At 44.5% G+C, this 24,947-nt stretch overlaps 1 protein-coding gene across 1 annotated transcript in view; it reads right to left on the bottom strand.

Annotated features, from left to right (window-relative positions):
* The window catches only part of COL27A1 (collagen type XXVII alpha 1 chain), a 349,655-nt gene that overhangs the window by 43,391 nt on the left and 281,317 nt on the right, over nucleotides 1–24,947 (bottom strand). The window contains exons 38-43 of the mRNA XM_056860156.1: nucleotides 24,759–24,866; nucleotides 21,425–21,478; nucleotides 20,482–20,535; nucleotides 8,616–8,672; nucleotides 5,472–5,525; nucleotides 315–368 (exon numbers count right to left, since the gene is read on the bottom strand). Coding sequence (XP_056716134.1) covers nucleotides 315–368; nucleotides 5,472–5,525; nucleotides 8,616–8,672; nucleotides 20,482–20,535; nucleotides 21,425–21,478; nucleotides 24,759–24,866 — 381 coding nt within the window. The remainder of the gene's footprint in view (nucleotides 1–314; nucleotides 369–5,471; nucleotides 5,526–8,615; nucleotides 8,673–20,481; nucleotides 20,536–21,424; nucleotides 21,479–24,758; nucleotides 24,867–24,947) is intronic.

Consider the following 24,947-nt stretch of genomic DNA (forward strand, 5'->3'; position numbering starts at 1 on the left):
GTGGCTTCTGTGGGCGAAACTGCAAATGGGGAGCAGAGTTAGCCCCCCTCTCTTTTCACACCATGCTACCAGTCTAAACCAGGGCCACACACGGCTTCTGTTTTCTTATTTTAAAAACACACCAGAAGATGTGATCACTGATCTCCCAACATCACCTCCATCTTGCTACGCGTACGGATGTACAAATAGTCGCAACTGCAACAAGAAGAATTCTTTGCAACCTGGTTCAATCATCTATTTCAGCACATGCGCTCACACACCTCTACCCAAACAAGAAAAAAATATTTCAAACAGGAGGGGACAATGTTTCTTACAGGTAACCCTTGCTGTCCAGGCTTTCCTCTTTCTCCATCGAGACCTTCTTGGCCCTAAAAAAAAGAAGAGAGGAAGGAGCACAGTTTTTATCTTGAGAAACTTTTATTTCATCAATTGTATTTTTATGTTGCTCTCCCTCCAAGGACCTCAAGCAGCATACATGGCTGTCGCCCCCCCGCCCCGCCCCCCGTGTTATCCTCACAACAGTAGTGAGAGATATGTTAGATGGAGAGATGATGACTGGCCCAAGATCTCCCAGCAAGCTCTATTCATGGCTGAGAGGGGATTTGAATCCAGAGGACCCCCTGGTCCATTACTATGACCACTGCCATCACACTGGCTTTCCGTCCAGGGGCAAAGAAGAGTAAACAGCTGCGAGTCTGAATCAGTTAGTAGTAAGTTGGATATTATATTATCAATGCAATGCAAGCTCTCGCCAATTAAATAAAAACCTCACAAATGCTTGAACCAGCTGAGTAATTTGAAGGGAAGATAGAAAGATTTATAAGATATGATAGATACCGACCTATCTTGGCAGTCTTAAGCAGTTAGAACCTAGTCTGCTTGTTTTAAGATGAGATTTTACAAAGCACCTCATCTACGGATGAAATAGCCACAGTAATCCTACCCCCCCTTGCCAAAAAAAACCTTAAAAAATTGTACTCAGGGTTTGGACGCAGTGTCATGAGCAAATGCACAAATGAAGGAAGAATATAGAATTTTCCCATTTGAAATCCATATAGACTTCATATGTAAGGAGAAAACGGGTTTTTCAGAAGCCTGACTCTCAAAGGAAATGACTCAGCTTAAATGTTTTTAGTCAAGGAGCAGCAGTTCCGTCCTTGACTGATTGCCCTTTTAGAAAGGCGCTTGTTTCTGAGGATATTCAGAGTGACCTTGAAGCCAGCGAGGAAGCTTCCAGGATGTTCTCCACTGAAACGCAAGAAGCATCAAGGTGTTTCTGACTTTTGCTCTGTACTCTGATAACATTTGCTGACTGAGAGCAATGATGTAATGAAATGTCACAATGTGATTTTATGTGAAGTTTTAAGTCCTTTTAAAGTTAAGAAGGTCTTTCAGAGGTAAGAAAAGAGTCAAATTAACCGTATTCTTAACACGAAGAGAATGCTGGGAAAAGTTATATTTAAAGAAATATCAAAAAGCCATAAACTGACTGTTTAGTACATGGCCAGGTCAGCAAATGACCTAACAGGTAATCCTTACAAGGTGAGAGCAACAACGCTGCTGCTCGAAGTTCCAAAAGTGCTGATGCACTGGAACAATTTCAAGATCAGATCCTACCAAGCACCGTCAAGGATAGGGAAGGATACTGATCCTGAAAGGTATATAAGGAGGAACTTCCTAGCCAAGAGTTAGAGTTCCTAACAGGTTGATACCCATTGGCTTAAATGGATCTCTCCATCCCTTACCTGGGATGTAAAAGACTTTGAACCTTGATTCTTGCATGGATTGAGGCTCTCAGACTTTCCATATGGGTTAAGACTTTTTTGCCTAAAGAGGTCTCTCTAAGTGTTCAGTCCTTGTGTGGACTGAATACTTACTGATTTCTCCAACATTTACAAGTCTTCCTGTGAGACTGGAGAACTCCCTAAAAGGGGGGTTCTTTTCAAGATAGCCAGCCCTTGCTAGGACTGGATGTCGGAACTGAATGCCTGCAGACTTCTCCATCTTATGAATACGATGGAGACTCTTAGAATCCATCAACCTTTGTGTGGAGTCTAAGAGTTTAGATCTTGCCATATTTAATATGGAAACACTGAGAACTCATTTGTTCTAGCAAGAATTGATGAGTTCTCACTAAGATCTATCTAGCCTTGTATAGGCCTCCCAGTCCTGACAGACATGGAGATTGTAAAACCTATAGCTTCCTTCATACAGGTCTCTTCAACCCTTCAAAGAGTTGAAGACAACAGGAGCTTGTTCTCTGAGCATGTGTCAGACGTTTCTCTAGGTAACAGAGAGAAATCTGAACATTCTCTGAGCATGAGTCAGAGGTTTCTCTAGCTGACAGGGAAATCTCTGCACTCAGTTCTTACACAGAACTCTGACATTCACATGGCTTTAAGTTTTGCATAGCTTTCTAGTTCTGACACAGCTAAAGATGGCATGCACATACATATAGATCTCCCTGATCTTAACATAGATCAGAGGCCTTTCATAGGCTAAAAACACTTAGAGATTTCTCTAGGGTTTCATGAACTTAGTCCTGGCATGGACTGAAAATATACTTTAAGAGCTCATGACTTCAGCTCTTACATGAACTCATGGAACCAGAGATTTCTCTAACCATTGCATACACCAAAGACATTTAAATACTAAAATAACACATAGAGGACCAAAAAGGTTCAAATATCCTTAACATGAATTAGGAACTTTTCAGATCTCTCTAGGCTCTGCCGTGCTGGGGAGGTTTGCAAATGACATGACTAGGTGAAGTATGTCTTATGTTCTATGATGTTCTAGGTACTTTGAATTAAGATGCTTTTAAGTAAATCAGATCTTATTCATTGCACTAACCATTTTTTACAAGATTTCTGTAACTGCTTTATTTCCTGAATGAAATATTATTACTGGTTTAAGGTATAGAGATTGCTTGCATACATGAACATGTTCAAGACTCATAATGTCTGAACTGTATAACATGTTTTAGAATTCTGTAACCATTTACATGCATATATAATATGCAAAATAAACTGTATATAGATTCACATCCTTTTCATAATTCATTGGAGCACCTCAAGAGAAAACTTACTTTGGTAAGAAGCATTGAGTCCTGCTTAGTAGGTGTCTAACTGAATAAGATAACATACTTCTCAGGAAGGGGTCCATTCTAAGAGCATAGGCACTAAAAAGCATTGACCCGCTTCAGCACACCCAGTATTTTAAAAATGCTGAACTTAATCACACTTTCCCATATTTTCTGATCTCAGAAAATAACGTCTTCCTTCTTTCCCCTTCTAAACAACTCAGGTTGGTCCCATCCACCCTGTTCCCCTCTGCTTGCACAGCCTTCCAAGTCTCGCCTCCTTTCTTTGATATGCATTTGGAAAACACAAATGCTGCATTTAGTTCTCCTGTACCCTGGCACCAGATGAAAGGCACTAGGCAACGAACTGACTGGTGAATGGTGCCATTTTCGAGTACCGGGAATTAAAATAGCTCTTTGAAGAGCCGGGGGCAAATTATGCATCTTGAATCCACTGAGCTGACCACTGTTAGGTGTCTAACACACATCCCTTTTTGGGTGGTTGGCCGAAATGGGTCAGCTGATGGGATGAAAAACTCAGGCCATTTATGCAGGGCTGTTTCCCTGCGGTCACCCCCGCCAACTGCTCCAGTGCTTCGTTTTGATTATGCATGCCTTTCCCGACCGTCAGAGGTCGCCTCGCTCTCCCTGCACGTTTCCGCACGTTTTGTCAGCGTTTTCCGAATTCTTGCTAAAACAGCATCCAGAAAATGCGGGCAAACCGTGCGGAAACACACAGGGAGAGCGAGGCGACCTCCTATGGTCAGGAAAGGCATGCATAATCAAAACGAAGCACCGGAGCAGATGGCGGGGTGACCGTGAGGGAAACAGCCCTGCATAAATGGTTTCAATAGATGGTTATGGCTTTTTCGGGAATCGCCTATTCGGCTTTGGGAAGATCCCCAGGTTTTGTTATTCAGTCTACCCAAAACCCAAATATTGTTGAAACAGGTAATTTCGGGTTTATTTTCGGTTGGGGTATATTGATATGCACCCCTCCCTTTCTTGTCTGGTTTGTTTTTTCTCTGTGCATTGCTGGCAGCTTTGGGTCCCCACAGGTTGGCAGTAGGAATTATAAATATGTTACAATAAAATAAAAATTTTGAATTTTAGGCTGAGCCCACCCTTAATAATTCTTTATAAGACAAAAACAGCACATTGTGTTGGACCCGCAGGCAGGCAGAGCAGTTGATGAAGACCCAACCTCTTCCTGGGCCTCCTGGCTTTAAATGGTCAGAAGCACTCGATAAAACCCCCAGGCGAGGTTAGTCCTAGACATTCTTCCATCACTGAACTTCCATGGGTTTGTTTGCAAGAAGTCATGAAACATAAAGAGTGGCCCTGTTGGATCTGTCCAAATGTTCGACAAGCTCAGTTTACCTGATGCACTACAGGACCCTGTTAACCATATCAATCCTGGAAAATAAAGTCTTAAATATAACTTGGACTTGTTTCTGTTTTGATGACCACAGTGGCTGACCAGATGACCAGGAAGTCTACAAGCAGGGCACAGAGGTCAAGGCACACCCCCTCTGCTGCTGCCCCCAAGATTTCTGGTTTTCTACCTTCTACTCCTTGCTCCTCCCGCTTTTTCATCTCCTGCCTCACTGAATCATTCACATATTGCCTAGATTTGTGTCCTTATATGCCTGTCTTGTCCTTCTACACAGGCTTCCAATTTGCTTCCAGGATCAAGTCAAGGTGCTGGTACTGACCTTTAAAGCCCTGTACGGCCTGGGACCAACATACCTTAAGGACCTAATTCTCTCATGTAAAGCTACCTGTTCATTCCAGTCATCCTTGGAAGCCCTGCTTTGGTTGCCCCCGCCATCTGAGGCTAGACAGATAACCCAAGAAAGGGCCTTCTCAGTAGTGGCACCAAAACTTTGAAACTCCCTCCCCACAGAGATTTGTCTGTCTCCCTCTTTCAGTATCTTCCACCAGCGGGTGAAGACTTTTTTTGTTGTGCTTGGCATGCTCCCAGTAACCATTACTGGCCCTCCACCCTGGTTCTGGTATTGTTTGCTTATGTGTTTTTACTGAATTATTGTATAATTTTAAATGTGTTTAATTGTTCAAATGTTTTTATGTGCACCACCTTGGGGACCCTGATCGGGGGGAAAGGCTGCATTAAAATGTTTTAAATAAATAAATTACAATTACAACTCATGCCTATCTGGCCACAGTAATAACGGTATCTCTGGGATTGTTCCCGCTCACCCAACCCATGTGGCCCCAAAATTCCAGGGGGAGCCTGGCAAATGCATCATGTGACCTGTGATTTTGGGACAGAACGCCTACCAGCCCAGGGTCATGGAACATTACAGAGAGGAAAGAACTGTTCCCAAGATGGTTAATTTCCTAACCAGGCATTTGGAGTAGGACTCACAGGATAACCAGGGTCTCCCGGCTCCCCACGATCACCTCTGTCGCCAGCTGGACCCTAGCAAGAAGGCACAAGAAAGGTGAGATAGTCAGAAAACACACTCTCATCGCTCAAAGGTCTGCTGTACGTTCTGCTTCCTTTGGAGGTCAGGTAAGCTGTCACCAGAAACACTGCTATTTCATTCGTGACCACCATTTTGTCCCTTTTAAGAAACCCCTATCACAAAGAGGCCCAGCTAGCTCTAGCCCTCCTTCTGAAAATGAGTGAAACTCATTTTCCAGAGAGCTTTTGGTGGGAATGGGAGGTAAGTGTTAGCTGCAGTAGGTGGGTGAGGGAGAAGAGCAAAACCAAACAGTTCAGGTTTGAAATGACCGTTAACCATCTGTTTCTCCATTTTCAACACGGCACCAATGAAGGATGTTATCTCTCCCGCAGAGGCAAGGGTTCTCTGCTCTCCAAAAGCAAAACTCTACCATCCAATTTGAGTCCGGGCAAAGATTCTTGCTGGGATATCGAATTGTGTATGGTTTGGGGTTTGACTTGTCGGCCACTTTTAGATCCAAACTGGCAGAACAGCAGAGTCTCAATATAATAAATGAATAGATAAGATAAACACACTGGCTCTGTACTTCTTTCAGGGGAAAGTCCACTCTGTTTTTATACCACATCAGTTTGCTATTGTCTTAAGGTTGTTCTTGAAGCATTTAGTATATTGAGAGGGGCTTTCGGGTGGAAATGGCAGGATAGACAGACAGACAGATAGATAGATGGACGGACAGAGATATAGACATAGACATAGACATGCTTAGAGATAGAGACAGAGGTGATAGAGATGACAGAGGCAGAGAGAGACAGAGAGACAGAGACAGAGACTCAGAGAGAGATCCTGCCATTTCCACCCTAAAGCCCCTCTCAATATACTAAACGCTTCATATATAAAAATGTTGAAAACTCCAGGGAGCAATGGCTCTCCTGCCCTGTTCTTTCATGACCACACACAGCACTGCTTGATCATGGTGGTTTCTGTGAGCATCAAGTCAAAACAAAGTCCAACCAAGTATGCACAGCCTTTTGAGGTTAATCTCTCTGGCTAAAGTCAAACATGCTTAAACCTGCTTAGATTAATGTGGTGACCTGCAACTAACTCTGCACTGGAGTGTGGCCTGGTGCTTGAACAAAACTGCAATTTCTTCTCAGGTGTAATTTTTTCCAGTTTGTGTGTGCCTTATTTCCTCCATATTTTAGCTATACACTCTCTCTGTTAGCCACAACGTCGGCTTTTTCTTTGAATGAACAAGCCTCTGAAATATCACAATAACCTTTTAGGAGAAAAGGCACAGACTCATAGTAGGTGCTGCTTCTGGGGCAAGAGACACTGTACTGTGGCCAAGTGAGGATGCATGCTCCGAATGCCCAGAATCATGGGATAACATCTGGGAATTAACAGTTCCATGCAAGCACTCAGTGTAAGATGTGTGATTAGGTAGTTGATAGGGAACATGGAAATACAGATTCTCCGAGATATTTCATTGCTTGTGTGTAACACACAAAGCGCACATGATCAACGGGCACATATATACACAGAGATAATGGCCCCTCTGGTTTGGCCCTGAGAGAAACCAAATATAGCCCCATAATATCATAGTGAACTTTCTTTTTAAAAGAGCAATGCTTGATGGGAAATGTAGTCTCTCTTTCCCTTTTCCAAAAATGTTTTACAGTATAATCATAGTGGAAGTGCATATTGAAGCCCTCCAAATTACCCCAAGAGTGACAAAGCAATTTTACTGGAACTCGCAGGGGGAAATGGTAAGCTTTACCAAACACACCACACTGATACAAAACTAGAAACTGGGGGGAATATTCCTATTACTATAATTGATTTTGCTGGCTAGCATCATGGTTAGCCATTCATGCCACACAAATATTCCACATTTTAAGGCTGTGTCTCACTACCCCTACAAAACCCTTCCATCATACTAATTGAGTAAGGCGCTTTTTTCTCTGCACTAGCAACTGCTTGAAGAGTGGGGTATTGGTACAATTTTTCAGATGGTATATCACGCCAATGGACATTAAAAAGATGGATGAATCGTACGATTGTCGTTGCTGGAAAGGTAAAGACAAAGATGGAACTTATTTCCATATGTGGTGGACTTTTAAATATGTTAAAAAAAATTGGGCACAGATTCATCAAGAGATGCAAAAGGTTTTAAAAATAAAATTCCCAATGAATCCAGAAACCATGCTATTGGGGATAGCACCAGCAAACTTGCAAAGTAATCACAGAGAACTATTTGGTTATTTGACGACTGCAGCAAGAATAGTATTGGCAACATCATGGAAGCAAGAGACTATTCCAGAATTAGAAAAGTGGCAACAAAAAATGGAGGAATTTGCGGTGATGGATAGACTAACTAATATGTTGAAAGGAAGACTGTTTGAAGATATACAGAAGAAATGGGAAAATTACTTTGAATATGCTAACTGGAAAGTTTAGACTGATTTATAACAAAGACAGAATAGGATGCTTGGAATAAGATATAGATTAAGATAAATTTAGAATATAAACATAGATAAAAGCAACAACTGTTAATTTGAAGTAGAATACTGGTTAATTATCATAGATTGAGAATATTAAGAGAATGCCATAATCATCATCATCTAATGTTTAAGATACATGTTGACCCCAGAAGTGTAAACTGTGTGGACGGAAGTATATGTATATGTTTGTTTGTTATATTTTTCTGAAAATGTTAATAAAAATATTTTTTTTAAAAGTGGGGTATGTAGGGTTGCCAACCTCCAGGTAGTAGCTGGAGATATCCCTCTATTACAACTGATCTCCAGCCGATAGAGATCAGTTCCCCTGGAGAAAATGGCCGCATTGGCAATTGGACTCTGTGGCATTGAAGTCCCTCCCCTTCCCCAAACCCCACTCTCCTCAGGCTCCGCCCCTAAAATCTCCAGGAATTTCCCAACCTGGAGCTGGCAACCCTAGGAGTGTGTCTGAACTTGTACAGAGTGATTATTTCTCATCTCTAAAGAACCACAGATAACGTCCCACACATCTGCAATAAGGTCCAGGGTTAGGCTTGATTCTGGGAGCTTTTCATCATTCAGTCAATTAACCCAGGGGGGGCTTACTCTGTCTCCAGGTGGTCCAGGAGGCCCCTCTGTCTTCCCATCATCGCCCTGTTCTCCCTGCAAATGGAAGCACTAGTATTAAAACAAGCCATGCCATACAAAGCACAAAACTTTGGTGAGAGCAAAATGCAGCCCCTCTAATGCACGCGCGCACACACACACACACACACACAGAGCTAGTTCGATTTTTCCAGTTCCACCATGGTTTGACACAGACCAAGTCACTGGGAAAAACCAAACACAACATTTGAAATCCATGTTGTTGGAAAGGAATTATGACTGGGGAAAAATTAATCTTACATTCAGGGGGAAAAAAGAAAAAGAAAAACACCAGCATGCCCCCCCCCCCCGCCATTACTCATGGGACCTGTAATCCTCCACTGATGACTAAGAGATGACTGATCGATTGCAGGTATATTATGACAGCCCCACTCACCCCCCCAAATGCGGTCAGTGTGTTAAAATGCTGACTAAGTTTTGAGACATTCAGTTCTTGCCTTGTCAAGTCCGGAGTACACAACTGTAGAAAACATGTACAGAGGCCCAAAATAGGACCCACATGATATTTTTTTATCTAGACCTCCCTCCAATGAACTCAGGGTGGTAGACATGGTTCCCTTCTTACCCACAAGGATCTACAGATGTAAGTCAGATTAGTAACATTTATAATTAACATACATGGTAAGAGTGGAGAGTTGTACCCAGACCTCCTCCATCCAACACTTTAAACGTTACATCACAACAGCTCTCAGATTCAATAAACAACTGTCTAAAATATTCCCCTATCCAACCACAGCAGCTTTAAAGTCTGCGTACAGAAGGACCCAAAAAAAATCAAGAGTGGTTTCCCTGTGGAAGTGAGCTCACATTGTTTTGGTCTGGTTCTACATACTCCATGCGACTTCATGAATGAATTAAATCAGTAAGCTTGGCCATTGCAGCTGAGGTCTCAGACTTAGGTTCAAACTTCACTTCACATACACCACATGATTGTCACCGGGACGAAAAGGATGCCAACTGCGAGTTTCTTGTGGAAACTCATTTCAGAAGCAACGGCACATGCAGCCCCTTCCCCAGTGGGCATACAATTCTCCTTCGGGCCTCTCCTACCCCCACACCATGGTCCCAATCCAAATCAGGGCTCTGCAGCCCTTGAATATTGAGTTCCTTGCAGTAGGTGTTCTTCTGGAAGCCCCTGGGGTGATCACATCGTCGATGTAATGTTCAACCTCATCCATACCCAACCATTAAAGAAAAAATTAACAGTTGGTTGCTGTCACCGTTTAGCAAAAAGTATTTTTGTCGCTGTAAGAAGGTTCCAAATCAGAGAAAAGACGTACGCCCAGCAGGACCAAGGACAGAATTTAGTAAATCAAACAGGAAATGGTGGTCAGTTTCAGTTATGGCAACTTCCTTCCCCAGTATTCTTGAATGGCAGAGCACTCCCGCTACAATTGTGGAAAGCTGTTTTCCCTTGGACGCATCTCCAGCAGCGGCATTATAAATGTTACTAATATAATGTGGTATAAGGCAACAGTAATGCATAACAGATTTTGTGCAGATTAACACATGGGGAATATGCTGGTCTTTTAACAAATGTTTTCCTCCAAATAAAAACTACAACATTTACATTTAACAACTGGTTTTGCCTTCTCATAAAGCAGTTACCTAAACACTCTATAAAGCACGCATTTTTGAAAATGTACTTTTCAATCAAATGCTGGTTTTTGGCGTAAGTCGTAGTTAGGGTTGCCAGGTCCATCTCCGCCACTGGCGGGAGGTTTTGGGGGCGAAGCCTGAGGAGGCCAGGTTTGGGGAGGGGAGGGACTTCAATGCCATAGAGTCCAATTCCCAAAGTGGCCATTTTCTCCAGGGGAACTGATCTATATTGGCTGGAGATCAGTTGTAATAGCAGGAGATCTCCACTAGTACCTGGAGGCTGGCAACCTTAGTCATAGTCCGGGGTTGACTCCTCCAACCCCGCACTTCCCCCAGGGAACCACAAGCCCCACCGAAGGCATGTTGTGCCAGCAAGCCCCAAGGCTGGGGGAGTCTGTCTGTTGGGTCACAGCAGGGCATGGCCTGGACAGAGTCTACCTGGGAGTCAGCCAACTTGAAAGAGCCCAGATGGCTCTGCAGCAGAAGCCAACCCACCCCAGTTTCTACCAGAGATGACCCTGGCACTTAGACCCAAGGGAGCGCTGACAAAGGGGTAGGGGGAACAGGCAGCTCTGAACTTCTTAAAGGAGGTTGGGTGGGGCAGCCAGCTTTTAAAAGAAGTCCAGGGGGAAGGGTCAGTGAGCTCACCAATCCATAGGGATGCCAACCTCCAGGTACTACTATACACTTAGAACAAACAACCTAAATAATCTATCCTACTTACAACAATCAAGTGGGAACAACCAGACTTGAAAATTCAAAGTATAGGTATAGTCCTTAGGTTATATTCACAAGAAAGTCCTGGGTTCCTCTTCAAGTTTGAATGATGTTTCTGACGTTACCATGAGATGATGCCAAAAATTGAGGTCTGGTTGTTCCCACTTGATTGTTGTAATATATATTGTACATAGTAGGATAGATTATTTAGGTTGTTTGTTCTAAGTGTATAGTTGTGACCCTATGTTATATGTTGTAGCAATATAAACATTTACACTTTGTTATACTCATTTGCTCCTGTGCTGATTTCCAAACCTTTAGGCATACGCACAGTGGTGCCTTTTTTCTTTCCAACCTCCAGGTACTAGCTGGAGATCTCCTGCTATTACAACTGATCTCCAGCCGGCAGAGATGAGTTCACCTGGATAAAATGGCCGCTTTTGCAATTGGACTCTATGGCATTGAAGTCCCCCCCAAACGCCACCCTCCTCAGGCTCCACGCCAAAATCCTCCCGCCGGTGGTGAAGAGGGACCTGGCAACCCTACTGATCCAAGGCAAGGGTCAATTGGTCCAGGGGCCTGTCACTCTCTGGGACTGGGTTGGGAAGGGAGGATTGGCTGAGCCCAGGGTTGGCCCTCCCTTGGGGAAGTATTTAACAGGTGCGCCCAGAAGCGGCTAGGGAGGAAGAGCCAGGCCCATTCCCTGGCAGACGGGAATAGGCAATTGGCAGAGCAGAGCAGAGTGTAGAAACTGGGTGAAGAGAAACCCTACTGCTAATGGAGAAACTTAAAGTCTTGCTTCTCTCAATTGCAAAATGAGCTGAGTCCACAACTTCACTGAAGTTTGGATTCAACTTGTAACAGGCTTGTTCCCACACATCCAAGAGGCAAAGCATCCAGGTCTACAAGGTCTCTGCTCTTGCCAGCCAGTTCTCCTTACTGATCTCCTTGCAGTTCTCCCCAGTCTCTGCTGTTGCAAGAGTAAATCCAATTTAATCCAAATCCAATTGCCAAAGCAGCCATTTTCTCCAGGGGAACTGAACTCTGTTGCCTGGAGATCAGTTGTAATAGGGGGAGATCTCAATCCACCACCTGGAGGTTGCCAACCCTAGCTCCAGATGAACACAGGGGCATAAGTAGACCCAAGTGCCCCAGGCCTCACCTAGCATAAATGGAGAGTGTGTTCTAGTACCCCACCCAGAACCTTCTGCAATACGAGGCAATCGTTGAAACCTTGGGAGTGCCAGGAGACGGGTCCAGCTCCTTTCCAAGGCCAGGCATGAGGCACTGGTGAGGGAGTGGCAGAGTGGCTACTCTCAGTGACAGCGTCTGCTGTCCATTCCGGAAACAGCTTGGGCAGTGCAGCTGGAGCCCATATCCGGGAGCAGTTACTTCCGTCCTTCCCTTTACTCTCCACTCCCCTCACCAAAAGATGCTGAGTAAGGAGACAGCAACAGCGGCCTGCCATGATTATCATATGCTCCTTCGCCTGGGCAGTAAGGGATGGAATGGTAGTAGCCACTAGGAGTAGCCACCCCACTGATTGCTCTCTGGGGTCATTGGTGCCTTAGAACCATAGAGTTGGAAGGGACCACCAGGGTCATCTAGTCCAACCCCTTGCACAATGGAGGAATTTCACAATTATTCTCCCTCTCACCCCCAGTGACCCGTACTCCAGGCCCAGAAGATGGCAACAAAAACCCCTCCAGGATCCCTGGCCAATCTGGCCTAGAGGAAAATTGCTTCCTGACCCCAAAGTGGCAATCGGCATTACCTTGGCATGTAAAAAAAGGCCAAGAGATCCAAGCACTGACGCAACCCTTCCTGGCCTACCTCTCATGATCTGCCTAAGTTCACAGAATCACCATTGCTGACAAATGGCCATCTAGCCTTGGCTTAAAAGCCTCCAAAGGAGAGCCCACCACCTCCCGAGGAAGCCTGTTCCACTGAGTAACCGCTGTAACTGTCAGAAAGTTCTTCCTAATGTTTAGCCAAAAACTCTTTGGATTTAATTTCAACCCATTGGTTCTAGTCTGACCTTCTGGGGCTACAGAAAACAACTCCGCCTTGCACCTTCCCTTGGGTGTAGCACCTGGCCAGAACGTGTGGGTTGAGGCTCAGCCCCCTAACTACTGTGCAGGGATCCTGGTCTACTGTACAGGAACTTACAAGACTCACAACCAGGTAAAGTGTACAGAGCGCTTTGAACGCCAAAACATTGTTCTTATGTAAATTTGTATCTTGCTGTTCTGCCAAGAAACTTTAGGCCAATGTGCAAATAAACACATGCCTGTTCCACTTACCCTGAGAAGTAGGTTAGGTTGAGAATCAGTTGCTAGTCCACGGTCACCCAGTGAACCTCTGGGGTTGAGGGGGGATTTGAACCCAGGTCTGTTCCGAGGCAAACATGCTGTCTGCTGAGCCACGCTGGCTCTCCTGAGGAATTTTTGCAGCAGACCGCAAAGAGAACAGCCCGTTGCTGTTTTAAGAGCGCCGGCACTTCCGTTGAGCGAATGTCACCACGGGGGTTGAGTGCTGGAGGAGGCTTGGCTCTCCCCTGAGCCCTTCTGAGTCAAAAGGCTCTCCATGGTGTTGGCGTGGAGTTCCATGGCGCATCGCAGTCAATTGTCTCTCCCCACTGAGTATATTGACAGCTCCTCAAAGGGGCCTTGCTGAGCTGGCCCTCTCTTTTTTTCGAAATTACAAACTGATGCTTCCTTCCCTGGGACGGCTGCCAATTACAAGGGGCCTTCCCTCGGCCGTGGCATTTTCTGTTTCTGGTTGCAGCTTTTTGGCTTTTTTTACTCTAACTTTTATTTTTAACTTTAGCCCAAGAAAACGAACATGGGGGGGGGGGGGACGGACGGACTGAGGGTTGCCCACCAGGAGTTTGATCTATGAATCCGCTTTATACCATATCATACCAGTGGTCTAAAAATTAAACCTTCATCTGGTTGCAAACATGAAGTTTATACCAGCAAGAATGAGTCTTTCTGTGGAAAGCCGTGGATTAAATCAGCTCTTACTGACTGGTGATTTAGATCATGATGTCAATTGTGATTTAAATCGATTTAATTTAAACCAAATCCACCCTGGTTCCAATATTTTCTGCTCAGGAATTACATCCATACTAATCTTAATAATGGAAGATAAGTGAAACCAAAAATGACTGCCTAATTTCACTGGGGTCGGCTCTGAGTCCGAGGCTGTCTCGCCCTCCAGTAGGGTTACCAGGTCCCTCTTCGCCACCAGCGGGAGGTTTTTTGGGGTGGAGCCTGAGGAGGGTGGAGTTTGGGGAGGGGAGGGACTTAGAAAGCCATAGAGTCCAATTGCCAAAGTGGCCATTTTATCCAGGGGAACTGATCTCTAGCGGCTGGAGATCAGTTGTAATAGCAGGAGATCTTCTGCCGCTACCTGGAGGTTGGCAACCCTACCCTCCAGGGTTGCTTTAGTTGGGCAAGTGTCCCAGGACAGAGACAGAAGAGGAGGTTGCCAACCTCCAGGTGGTGGCTGGAGATCTCCCACTATTACAACTGTTCTCTGGGCGATAAAAGTAAGTTCCCCTGGAGAAAATGGCCACTTTGATAATTGGACTATGGCATTGAAGTCCCTCCCCTCTGCAAACCCCGTCCTCCCCAGGCTCCACCCCCAAAATCTCCAGGTATGTCTCAACCCGGAGCTGGCAACCCTATCTGGAGCATGACTGGTGCTCCCAATGCTACGATGGGGCGGCACACCGCAGAAGATCGGTGAGAGGAGACAAGCTGTCCACTCTTCTTTCGATGGGGTCCCAAATTTAATGGCTCATTCAACTGAATTCTACCCGAAGTTCACTCTTTCCCTTCCTGGGAACAGGGCAAAGCAAGCCTGATGATCCAGCTGTTCACACACCCGTGACCGGCTCTGCCAACAACACGAGTGCAACCAAAGGCAGCTGGGAAATGTTCCCTGGGCCCTGAACAGCAAAAAACCGAACTAACAGGAAACCATTAAAAAAAAATCAGTGAGTCACTTCTCCAGCCTGAACTAGTTACAATTAAGCTGACTAAGCAAACGATTTTGACTGGGGCGGGGGTAGGAAGAAAAGGCAGCAGCAGCGGAATAACACCTGAGTCACTGCGGCTGCAGGTGGGATGGTTCGTAGGAGGAGCGGTAGGAAGAGGCGACATGGGGTCAAACGCAATGGAAATCTCTTTTCGACAGGAGATTTATTCAGCAACAAAAGGCATGCCAAGCATTATCCAGCTCAAAACCGCCTGTTTCGACATTAGCTCTCTAGGAAAGGATTCAGAGGTGCGTTAGAAGGATGCTCAGGGATCTAGGCAAGTTTTAAGAAGAAAGCCTAAAGAGGGAGGAAGTCTGTCAAAGGACAGATCAGAGCCACTTCTCACGTGACTTCTCCATAGTCCACAATGGATACCCAAGCACAACAGACATGAGGCTTGTGCCGGTTGAGAAGGGCACATTTAAAAAGTCACTTCCTGAGTGAAAACGACAGAAGGAGAGGCCTGAAAAGCAGCAATTTCAGCGCATAAGCATTATTCTCAGTTAAGGAGTGTGCGCTTTGTAGTGGGGTATGCGTACCAAATTGTAAAAATTGGAGTCTAATGGTACCCTAAAGATGTAATGACATTTATTCCAGCATACGGCTTTGTGAGTCAGGTCACTCCATCAGATGCAGTAGAGACTCTATCCATTAGGCTGGTACCACTTAAGGCTTTGGCTAATAAAGCCGTATCATTAAAGGAAAGGATGATGCCTTTATATTCACAAGAAATTGTTGGGGGATTACAAAGGGAGGCCAGTTTAAAACAAGATCTAATATGACGGATAATCTGTTCACTGATCTACCATACATACCAGAACATGAGATAGCAACTGAGAATCAGCCCACAACTAAGCAGCTGCAGAGAGCTTGTTTTTCTCCCCTCTCTCTGCCCAAAATTGCTCTAACTATGAGGTGCCCAGAGACCGCAGAAGCAAGAGGAAAGGATTTGTTATCAGTAAGAGGTCCAAGGGCCACTGGGGGATTGCATCCTCCCTTCCCCTTAAGAACATCAGTTTGGCCTTATCTGGATATAAAGGTGACTACATCCTGATCTCTGTTTGCCTTTTCCTCCTGTTCCCCTTACCCTTGTCTCGCTTGTCTTTTACATTTCTAAGTCTGATTGCAGGGGCTTCCATCTCATGAACACATGAAGCTGCCTTATACTGAATCAGACCCTTGACCCATCAAAGTCAGTATTGTCTGCTCAGACCAGCAGCGGCTCTCCAGGGTCTGAGGTAGAGGTCTCTCACATCACCTCCTTGCCATGTCCCTTTAACTGGAGATGCAGAGGATTGACCTGGGACCTTCTGCATGCCAAGCAGATGCTCCACCACTGAGCCACAGCCCCTCCCCTCTTAACTGATGTGAGGAACTACGACCAAGGAGCCCTGGGTACAAATCCCCACTCAGGCGTTAAGCGGACATTGGGCCAGTCACTCTTGCAGACTAATTCATCTCTGTACTCTATAATTCCCAGTACCCGATGAGTTGAAGTAAACCAGCTTGGGCAGGAGGTTGCCAAAACTGGATTGCACGACCTGATGAGGAGTGTGGATATCTGAACCACGTTTGTTCAGAAGGCAGCTGCCCGGCTGTTCAGTAGAGAAGAACGCCGAAACCCAGGGCACCCATTATACAATTCCATTGACACTCAAAGTGCTGGATCCTCAAAGCCTTCAACAACCTGGGTCCCAAATTCCTTAAGAACACCAATTCTTACATGAACCCTCTCCACACATTTAGATCCTCCTGGGAAGGGGCTGTGCTAAACCTGCCCTCGTTGTCTGAGGAAGAGCAGCTACACAGAACATAGCCTTTTCTGCAGTGGCTTCTGTCCCTGCTAGTCACTAGGACAATGGAGACCTGGTTTTTTTTTTAATGAGCTTTGGGGATCTTTCTGTTTTTCTCTCACATTTTGATCCTGCTCTTCCTCCCATGAAGTCAGGGTGGCTTCCACAGTTTGTATGTTAGGCTAAGTGAAAGCTGCTACCCCAAAGTCACCCAGTGAGGTTCGACGACTGAGAGGATTCCCAAATACTAGTCCAAAACTCTAATTGCTACAGCACAGTGTAGAAGCAGTAAATGCTTATTGTATGTGGCCAAAGGCCATTACAAAGTTGGTCTGAATACAAGATAGATAAAACACGTGAAGAATAAAAACAATAATCAAGATAAGGTACCACATAATTAAAAGAAGTTACAAAACTACAGATTTTAAGTTTCACACACCACTTTTGCACATATTTTCTTGCCAGCCTGAGGGTATAGGGCTGCCAGGTATGTAACATAAAAGTCTACATCTGCAAGAAGGAATATTATTTTTTCCTCAGCTGTGCATGCAGTTAGATTGGCTAAGATGGCCCCTAGAAATTTATATCTGGGTTCCCAATATAGAGGACAATGCAGCATGTAGTGAGGAAGAGCCATTCCACAGACACAAATACGCTGAGCTACCGGTTTGCATGAGTAGCGTCCTGTTAACATGGCAGATTGCATGTTTTGAAAGCACATGGGGCTTTTTTAAAGATGGGGACAACTATGCTTGGTTTCCAGCCTGCCGGGAAAATTCCCATTGAGTGGAGCTGGGTAAACAATTTGGCAAGAATTGGTGCCCACGAGTATTTAAATAACTCTGGGGGAATCGTGTCTTCCCCGGGAGCTCTGCCTGATGCAAGAGTGGAAATGAGGCCTTTTATCACAGGAACTGCAACTGAAGGCCATTGGGGCTGATTTTGAAGGTTAGAACGAAGATCCTGGCTATTGCCCACCTGGGCCAAGGTAGACAAGGACCCAAACAGCTGACTGTAATGGAAGTGCCAGTCTTGCTGAAATCTGCTGAAATTCCGCTAATGGTGATGCTTTACCCTGGACAGTAGAAACTAAACCCCAGAACTATGATTCTTTTCTTTCCCATACTGCTAGCCCTTGCCACTGGATTTTAGAAAATGCTAGCTCCTTCTGCTTTAAGAGCTTCTTATAGTCAGATTTTAAGGATATGAAATTATAAATGAGTCACTCCTATGATAATGTACTTGACGGGAGTACTTCGTTTGCTTTTTTCTGGCTTGTCTGCACACCTGGTCAAATCAGCCTTCAGACACTCTCTAGCGACCGCTGGAACAGCAAAGGCAAAATACCCCTAGAGTGTTGGGGGGTTAGATTCTGCAGATCACGTTTCTTGCAAACAAAGAGTGTAATTTTTTTGCAAAAACAGAAAAAAAATCTGGGTCATGGAATTTCTTCCCCCGGCCCATAGGACTCCATGACAGCACATGAAATTGTCAACCTATCCTCACAATACCATCCAGGTCCTTGTTGGTATCTGTTAATATGCACCCATTTTTGAGTAAGGGCACTTGAGCTGGAAATTTTAAGTTACTAGATGGGCTCTTTACTGGTGGCTCAGCGTAGCCTAGCTCAAAATCCTCCAGGAAGCAGTTGAATGTCCCTTTCTCTAGACCAGTGGTTCCCAACCTTTTTTTGACCAGGGACCACTAGGACTTTTTTGTTCGGTGCAGGGACCTCAAGGTTCAAAATAAAAATTCTGAGAATTTGAAAATAAACTTTAATCATAACAGTTAATCATTAAACTTAGAATAATATTTGAATATATATTTTTATAATAGAGAACTTTTAATTGAAAATATTAATTTATTATGGGTTTATAACTTTGTTTAGCTGACCTTAATTTAGTTCTCGCGGACCCCTGGGGGTCCACGGACCCCTGGTTGGGAACCAGTGCTCTAGACAGTTAACCTTGTTGGGTGGGTGAGTGTAAGTATATTTGTTATAAGGGATAAGCCCTTCCCCATTAAGGGTTGCATCCAGTGGCTACTTCAACACAGTAGTTCTGACATCGTGACTCTTTTAATTTGTAACAGACAACTTGCTGATGTTGCTCTTCTGCTTTGATAGGCTTTGCTTTTATTTCTAGCCTGTTGCTATTTGATGTAATTAAGTCGTGCGTTTTTTTATTAATCCTGGTAATCACCATGAAAAATTCTCCCCTCCCCAAAAGGCAGGATGTGGATATTTTCATAAACCAACCAAAATGACTGGCAGCTCCATTTTGACACAGCTCCCTAGGCCAGATCCCAGAAGCCTATGCAATGCACAACGGTACAAGGGCCAATGTGCAGAAAGACAAATCAGTGCCCCAAAAGATTCCCAGCTCTCCTTATACAAACTTTCCATGGGTCTTCAACAGGCTTCGGAGAAAACCACAAGGTCAAAGGAGCTTACTCTCAAAAAACAGCACACTGGATTGCAGTTTGAGTTCTGCCTTTTGTTTTTAATATTTCCATGCCTTAAGGACATGGTCAAGCCCCAGGGAAATCTCTGCATCCGCAGCATGCGGTGTCTCAAGTGGATACGGCAGGTGTTGATAGTACAAGAAAAATGTGGATAGGTCAGAAGGAAAAGGTTCCATCACACAATTCCTAATTAACTTGTGGGATTTACTACCACAGGACATTGTGATGGCCGTTAGCACAGACAGCTTTAAAGGGGATTAGATAAATTCATGGAGAACAAGTCCAACAAAAGTCAGGATGGCTAGAGGGAATCTCCATGTTCATTAGTGGTGTGCCTTTGAATACCAGTAGTTGGTGGACAACCAACCGAAAAGGATCTTGCCCTCATATGATTCCTGATAACATACAATCACCATAAAACAACATTAATTGCTCAACAAATCCATAGATAAAAATTATCCCAATAAAATCCCATTTCTGAAATGGACCATATTCTAATTTCTAAAAGGTTTATCTAATAGCATTTACTATTTATGATTTACATCTTTCCGTGCCTTATATATAGCGGCACAAAGTTCAGCCACACATCTCGAGATTAATGGGTTACTATCTTCCAAAAGTCGTTGAGTACGAATTTAATCAGACAGACCCATATTGTTTTTTAAAATTTCCTGGATAGTCTTTACTCTTATCTCATGATGGAGAGGACAATACAGTAAGGCATGCTCACGGGTCTCAATTTCCTCACCATTACACGGGCAAGTTCTTTCGGAGAAGGAGATTTTCCCATATCTGCCCTGAAGGCATCTTATGGGCTTACTGGGGGTATCTGGCTAACCACAGCAGGAAGCAGGACGTGGGACTAGATGGACTTTGATCAGTTCAAGATTAGGCGAGAGCTTTGTGCTCTGAATCTCTTGCACCACCATCACATTGCTTGCAGAAGGAAGAGAGGTTATGCAAAATGCATGCAAACGATTACAATTTATTCTTTTTATCAGTTCTTGTAACGGCCTTTGGCCATTTGCAATAAACCTGAAGCACAATTTATTCAGGCTGCAGAATCTTCACTTTGCTTGGCACACAATGTTTATGGATTAAGAGAGATCTGTCCTAAGGCTCCTACGCAGCAGTGATATTGCTTCCTTTTGGCGAGCTGAGTTACAGTGCACAGATTCTACCAATTTACCTTTTCACCTTTTGATCCAGGTGGTCCGATTGGGCCAGGGGATCCTGCATGGCCCTGTGGGAAAGAAACAAGAAAGAAAAAGTTTCTAAGAGGCTGGTTGGCAGTTCCGCGATAAGCAGCCCGAGATGGGGCTGACCCAGGGGGGAAAGCACAGGGAGGGCCTACCTCCTGGCTATACAAGAGTGCTCTGCACACACTAATGCTGGAGGAAGGCTTTGGATGGGCATTTTTTGTGGTATGATGTCACTCACTAGGTGTGATGTCACTGATTAACAAGGGCAGCATTAACTTCAGGGCCATACACCCCACCCAATGAGCCGTGGATCAAAGGTTGTGTGAGGGTCCATTAAACCAAGCCCAAGGCCGGCGCAATCCCCAGTGCACTGTTCTTTTCTTGCTGTTCTGTGACACCCACATTACGTTGGAGAAATGTGACTGGATCTCCCACTGGGTTTCTGATCCTAGAAAGCAGTGGAAGAAGGGCCTAATTGAGAAGGGTTGTTTTCTTTCCCTGCTTGTGGGCATCCTGGGATCATCTGGTTAGCCACTTTGGGAAACAAGATGGCAGTCCAAGACAGCAAATGATCCAAACAAGCATCGGGAAGGCATGCCCACAATCTGAACAATGGGGCCATATGTCAACCTTAAGTGAGAGCCAGCGCGGTGTACTGGTTAGGGGCAGCGGACTCTAATCTGGAGAACCAGGTTAGATTCCCCACGCCTCCGCGTGAAGCCAGCTGGGTGATCTTGGGCCAGTCACAGTTCTCTCATGGCTCTCTCAGTCCATGTGGAGGCAGGCCATGGCAAGCCACCTCTGAACCTCTCTTGCCTTGAAAACTCTACGGGGTCACCATAAGTCAGCTGTGACTTGACGGCACTTTCCACCTCCACCAAGTGCAGCAAAGCAGATTCGTGACATAGGGATTCCAAAACAGCAGCTTACCTGATAGCCCTTTAAACCAGGCTCCCCTTGGACACCCATTCTGCCTGGGGCACCCTGGAGGAACAAGAGAATGTCAACTTTGTGCTCAGCTGATTTCTTGCTTGGTCTTTCTTCTAATGTTCTAGCCACTACTTTCCCTCTCTCTTTGGTCATTTGATATCTACATAGTTTTTTGCTAGATTTTGCTGTGAGAGTTCTAGTTGGGTAGCCTGACAAAACCAAAACAATATAGCCTGTCAACATCAAAACTCAGAAGAGCTTTAACTTCGGCAAGGATGAATGCCCTTCCTTCGGCAGTTTTGCCTTCTGAACAAACGTGGTTTAGATGTCCACGCTCCTCATCAGGTCATAGGAAAAGTTGAAGGCAGCAGGAAAAGAGGAAGACCCAACAAGAGATGGATTTACTCTATAAAGGAAGCCACAGCCCTCAATTTGCAAGACCTGAGCAAGGCTGTTAGGGATAGGACGTTTTGGAGGACATTGATTCATAGGGTCATCATGAGTTGGAAGCGACTTGACTGCATTTTAACATACACAGATATCTAAAAACGTTAAAATACTCTTCTAAAATCTGGGCTGGAACAGATATCAATTGTGACAAGATTGTCAGAATAAACAAAAAAAAGGGGCTGGGGTATGTGTGTTTTGACTGGAGCAGGTGCTTTGGAGAAAGCCACATTATGGCCTCTGCCCCAACCCAGTTTCCTTGTTCATACTGAAAGCTGTGTTGCTGGCACACAGAGACAATTCTCTGGGTAACTCTCATTGTTGCTGTGAGAGCAGAGGCATCTGAAGTAGCAACGGAGCATCTGCACAGACGTTTTTCTAGCAGTTTCCTTGCCTCCGTCCTCTATGGACACGATTCCCTGCCCCGTCACTGGGGGGAGGCTTCCAGGCTTTAAAAAAATGGTAATAGCACTACAGCATTGCAATGTTATAATGATATAGCGCAACTATGTTGCACTATATTTCTAGCCCTTTTGGCTGCAGAGATTTAAGGAGAAAGGAACAGCTAGTACTTTCCCCCTTATAACTCCACAACCAAAAGGGCTCGAGTTTTACTTTTTTAAAATGAAAGCTAGTACCTTATTGCAACATATCATTATATTATAATGCTATAATGTTACAAGAACATAAGAAGTGCATGAATACTAAGAACCCACGTAGCGCACAGCCTGTCAGTTCATCCTTTGCAACTAAGGTGGTTGATCTCCACCCAATATAGTGTAGTATAGTTCTGTTGCTATACTATACTTTAACCTCCCAAACCCAAACTGACTCCTGGTTTTTAATTCAGGGGAGGACAAGCAATTCCAGAGCATGTGAATATAACAAGGAAGTGAAGGGCATTCAGCAATGCACAAGAATGGTGACGGTGGAGTTCGTAGCAATAAGTGACAGTTCTCATGAGAACAGACAGGGGGTTTCCAAGCAAGTCTATCTATCTATCAGTGAAATGTTGGAGGTTATGGGACCAGTGCCAAATGTTCACGATTTGCTGGATAGACCAATGGTCTTCCTAGTCCAGCACACTGTTTTACACAGCAGCCAACCAGTGGCCTCTAGAACATTTGGCTGCAGAGTTTGAAGAAGAATTGTACAAAAGAAATAGCTACAGCAATTGCCAATTGTTTAAAAGCCCTTTGGTGTGTATGTTGGCGGGGGTGGAATGGCCTCCACAGAGACTGCAGTGTGGAAAATGGGGCTGATGTGATCAGAACCTGCAAAAATGCAACCCTTCCTGTCCACACAGCATCCAAAGGTGCTTTGAGATCGTTCCAAAAAGATTGTATCAAATCAGATTCAGGAAAGATCACAAAAATATAAATAAAAGTAAAAATCCAAGGCCCAAGGTTACATACCCTAAAAATTATGTAAGTACAAAATATGTATACATTTATTTCAGGATAAAATCTAAGACCACATATAACACATACAGGGCATTGTGATAGCCTACCACATGGGCATACTCATATAACACAGAAAGACATAAATGAACACAATTATACTCTGAACTGTGTTATTTTATCCAAAAACAAATAACCAGCACAATGGCCAGTGTAAAAACCATGAAACCATGGCTATAAACTTAGCTATTTAGCTACTTGCTGTAGATTCTAAGCTCCTCTATTTCACTTGCATAAGAATTTGTTTTTCATCATTTAAGACCTGCTTGTTACTGACCTCATAGTGTTGTACTGAGGCATTGATATTTTGATCGATGTACACATGAGGTTGTTTATTATATGATATTTTGTTCTTGACAATTGAGTGATGTTTAGGAACTTTTCATGTTTTTTTGCACTTCACTAGCCTGTCAGGTGTTTGATATGTTTAAGCTTTCCTAAAGGATTGATGCATTTATCATTTTGAATTGGTTTGTTTGCACATTACATCGCCTATTTAGTTACATTGGCCATCGTGCTGGTTCTTTGTTTTTGGGTTCATTATCTTTCAGCACAGGTTCTCCTTGTTTTTTGTTACTGTTATTTTATGTCTTACTGTGTTATATGAGTATGTCAATTTAGTAGGCTATTGCAATGCCCTGTATGCGTTATATGCGGTATTAGATTTTACCCTGAAATAAAGGTATACATATGTTGTACTTACCTAATATTTAGAGTGTATAACCTTGGGCCTTGGATTTTTACTTTTGTTTATATTTTCTTGACCTTTTGAGCACTTAATTCTGGTGTTTAGGGTTAAGTTTTTCCCCCTTTGTGGTTGGTGTCGGGAAAGATCATAGAAAGCAGGGAGAAACAAAGAACTGAATAGTGGACCCTATCATGTGGATGCTCATCAAAACAGTGCTGTAATAAGGAAGCCCAGGTAGAGCAACGGTGCAACACAACCCTCCACCCCCGCCCCAGAGGCAATATGTAAAAGCATATTGCCGGTACCTGCCTTTTCCTCTCTGTGGGGTGGGGGGTTTAGATTAGGAAAACAGCCTGGGTGGAAAGAGTTAAGCCTCTCTCCCCTCCCCCACAACTAACATCACTGCCCCAATTAAAATCAGACCCCCTCATCTCCTTTTAAGTTTATAGAAAAACATTAGGAGATCTGACTATGGATCTCCCACACCATGGCTCCTTCTGCCCTGAATCCTTGCACGACCCTCTCTAACTGTTAAACGCTTGCCAAATCAAATAGGTATTTCGTTGTCTTCAGAGGACAGTCAACTTGTGGCAGAACTTAGTTCCAGAGTGTGGGAGCCACCACCGACAAGACCCTCCTTCAGGCTGCTGTGCCCTCCCAACCAAAAGACACATTCCTCCCCGTTCGAGGCTGGAACACTGACCCAGAAGCGCATTCAGAGCTGACGCTACGTTCTCACCATAGCTCCCAGGGTACCTCTGGATCCTTTCGGGCCTTGAGTCCCCATTGGTCCCATCTTCCCAGGCGGGCCAGTTTCTCCAAGTTGCCCCTGATGGCCTTTGCTGCCCTGAAAACAAGCATAAATGTTAGTGGTCGGGACAGAATGACATCTCACGGGCACTCAACCAGTGTTTGGGCTGGCCAACCT

The sequence above is a fragment of the Euleptes europaea genome, chromosome 14 (assembly GCF_029931775.1).
Source record: "Euleptes europaea isolate rEulEur1 chromosome 14, rEulEur1.hap1, whole genome shotgun sequence".
In the NCBI taxonomy this organism is placed as follows: Eukaryota; Metazoa; Chordata; class Lepidosauria; order Squamata; family Sphaerodactylidae; genus Euleptes; species Euleptes europaea.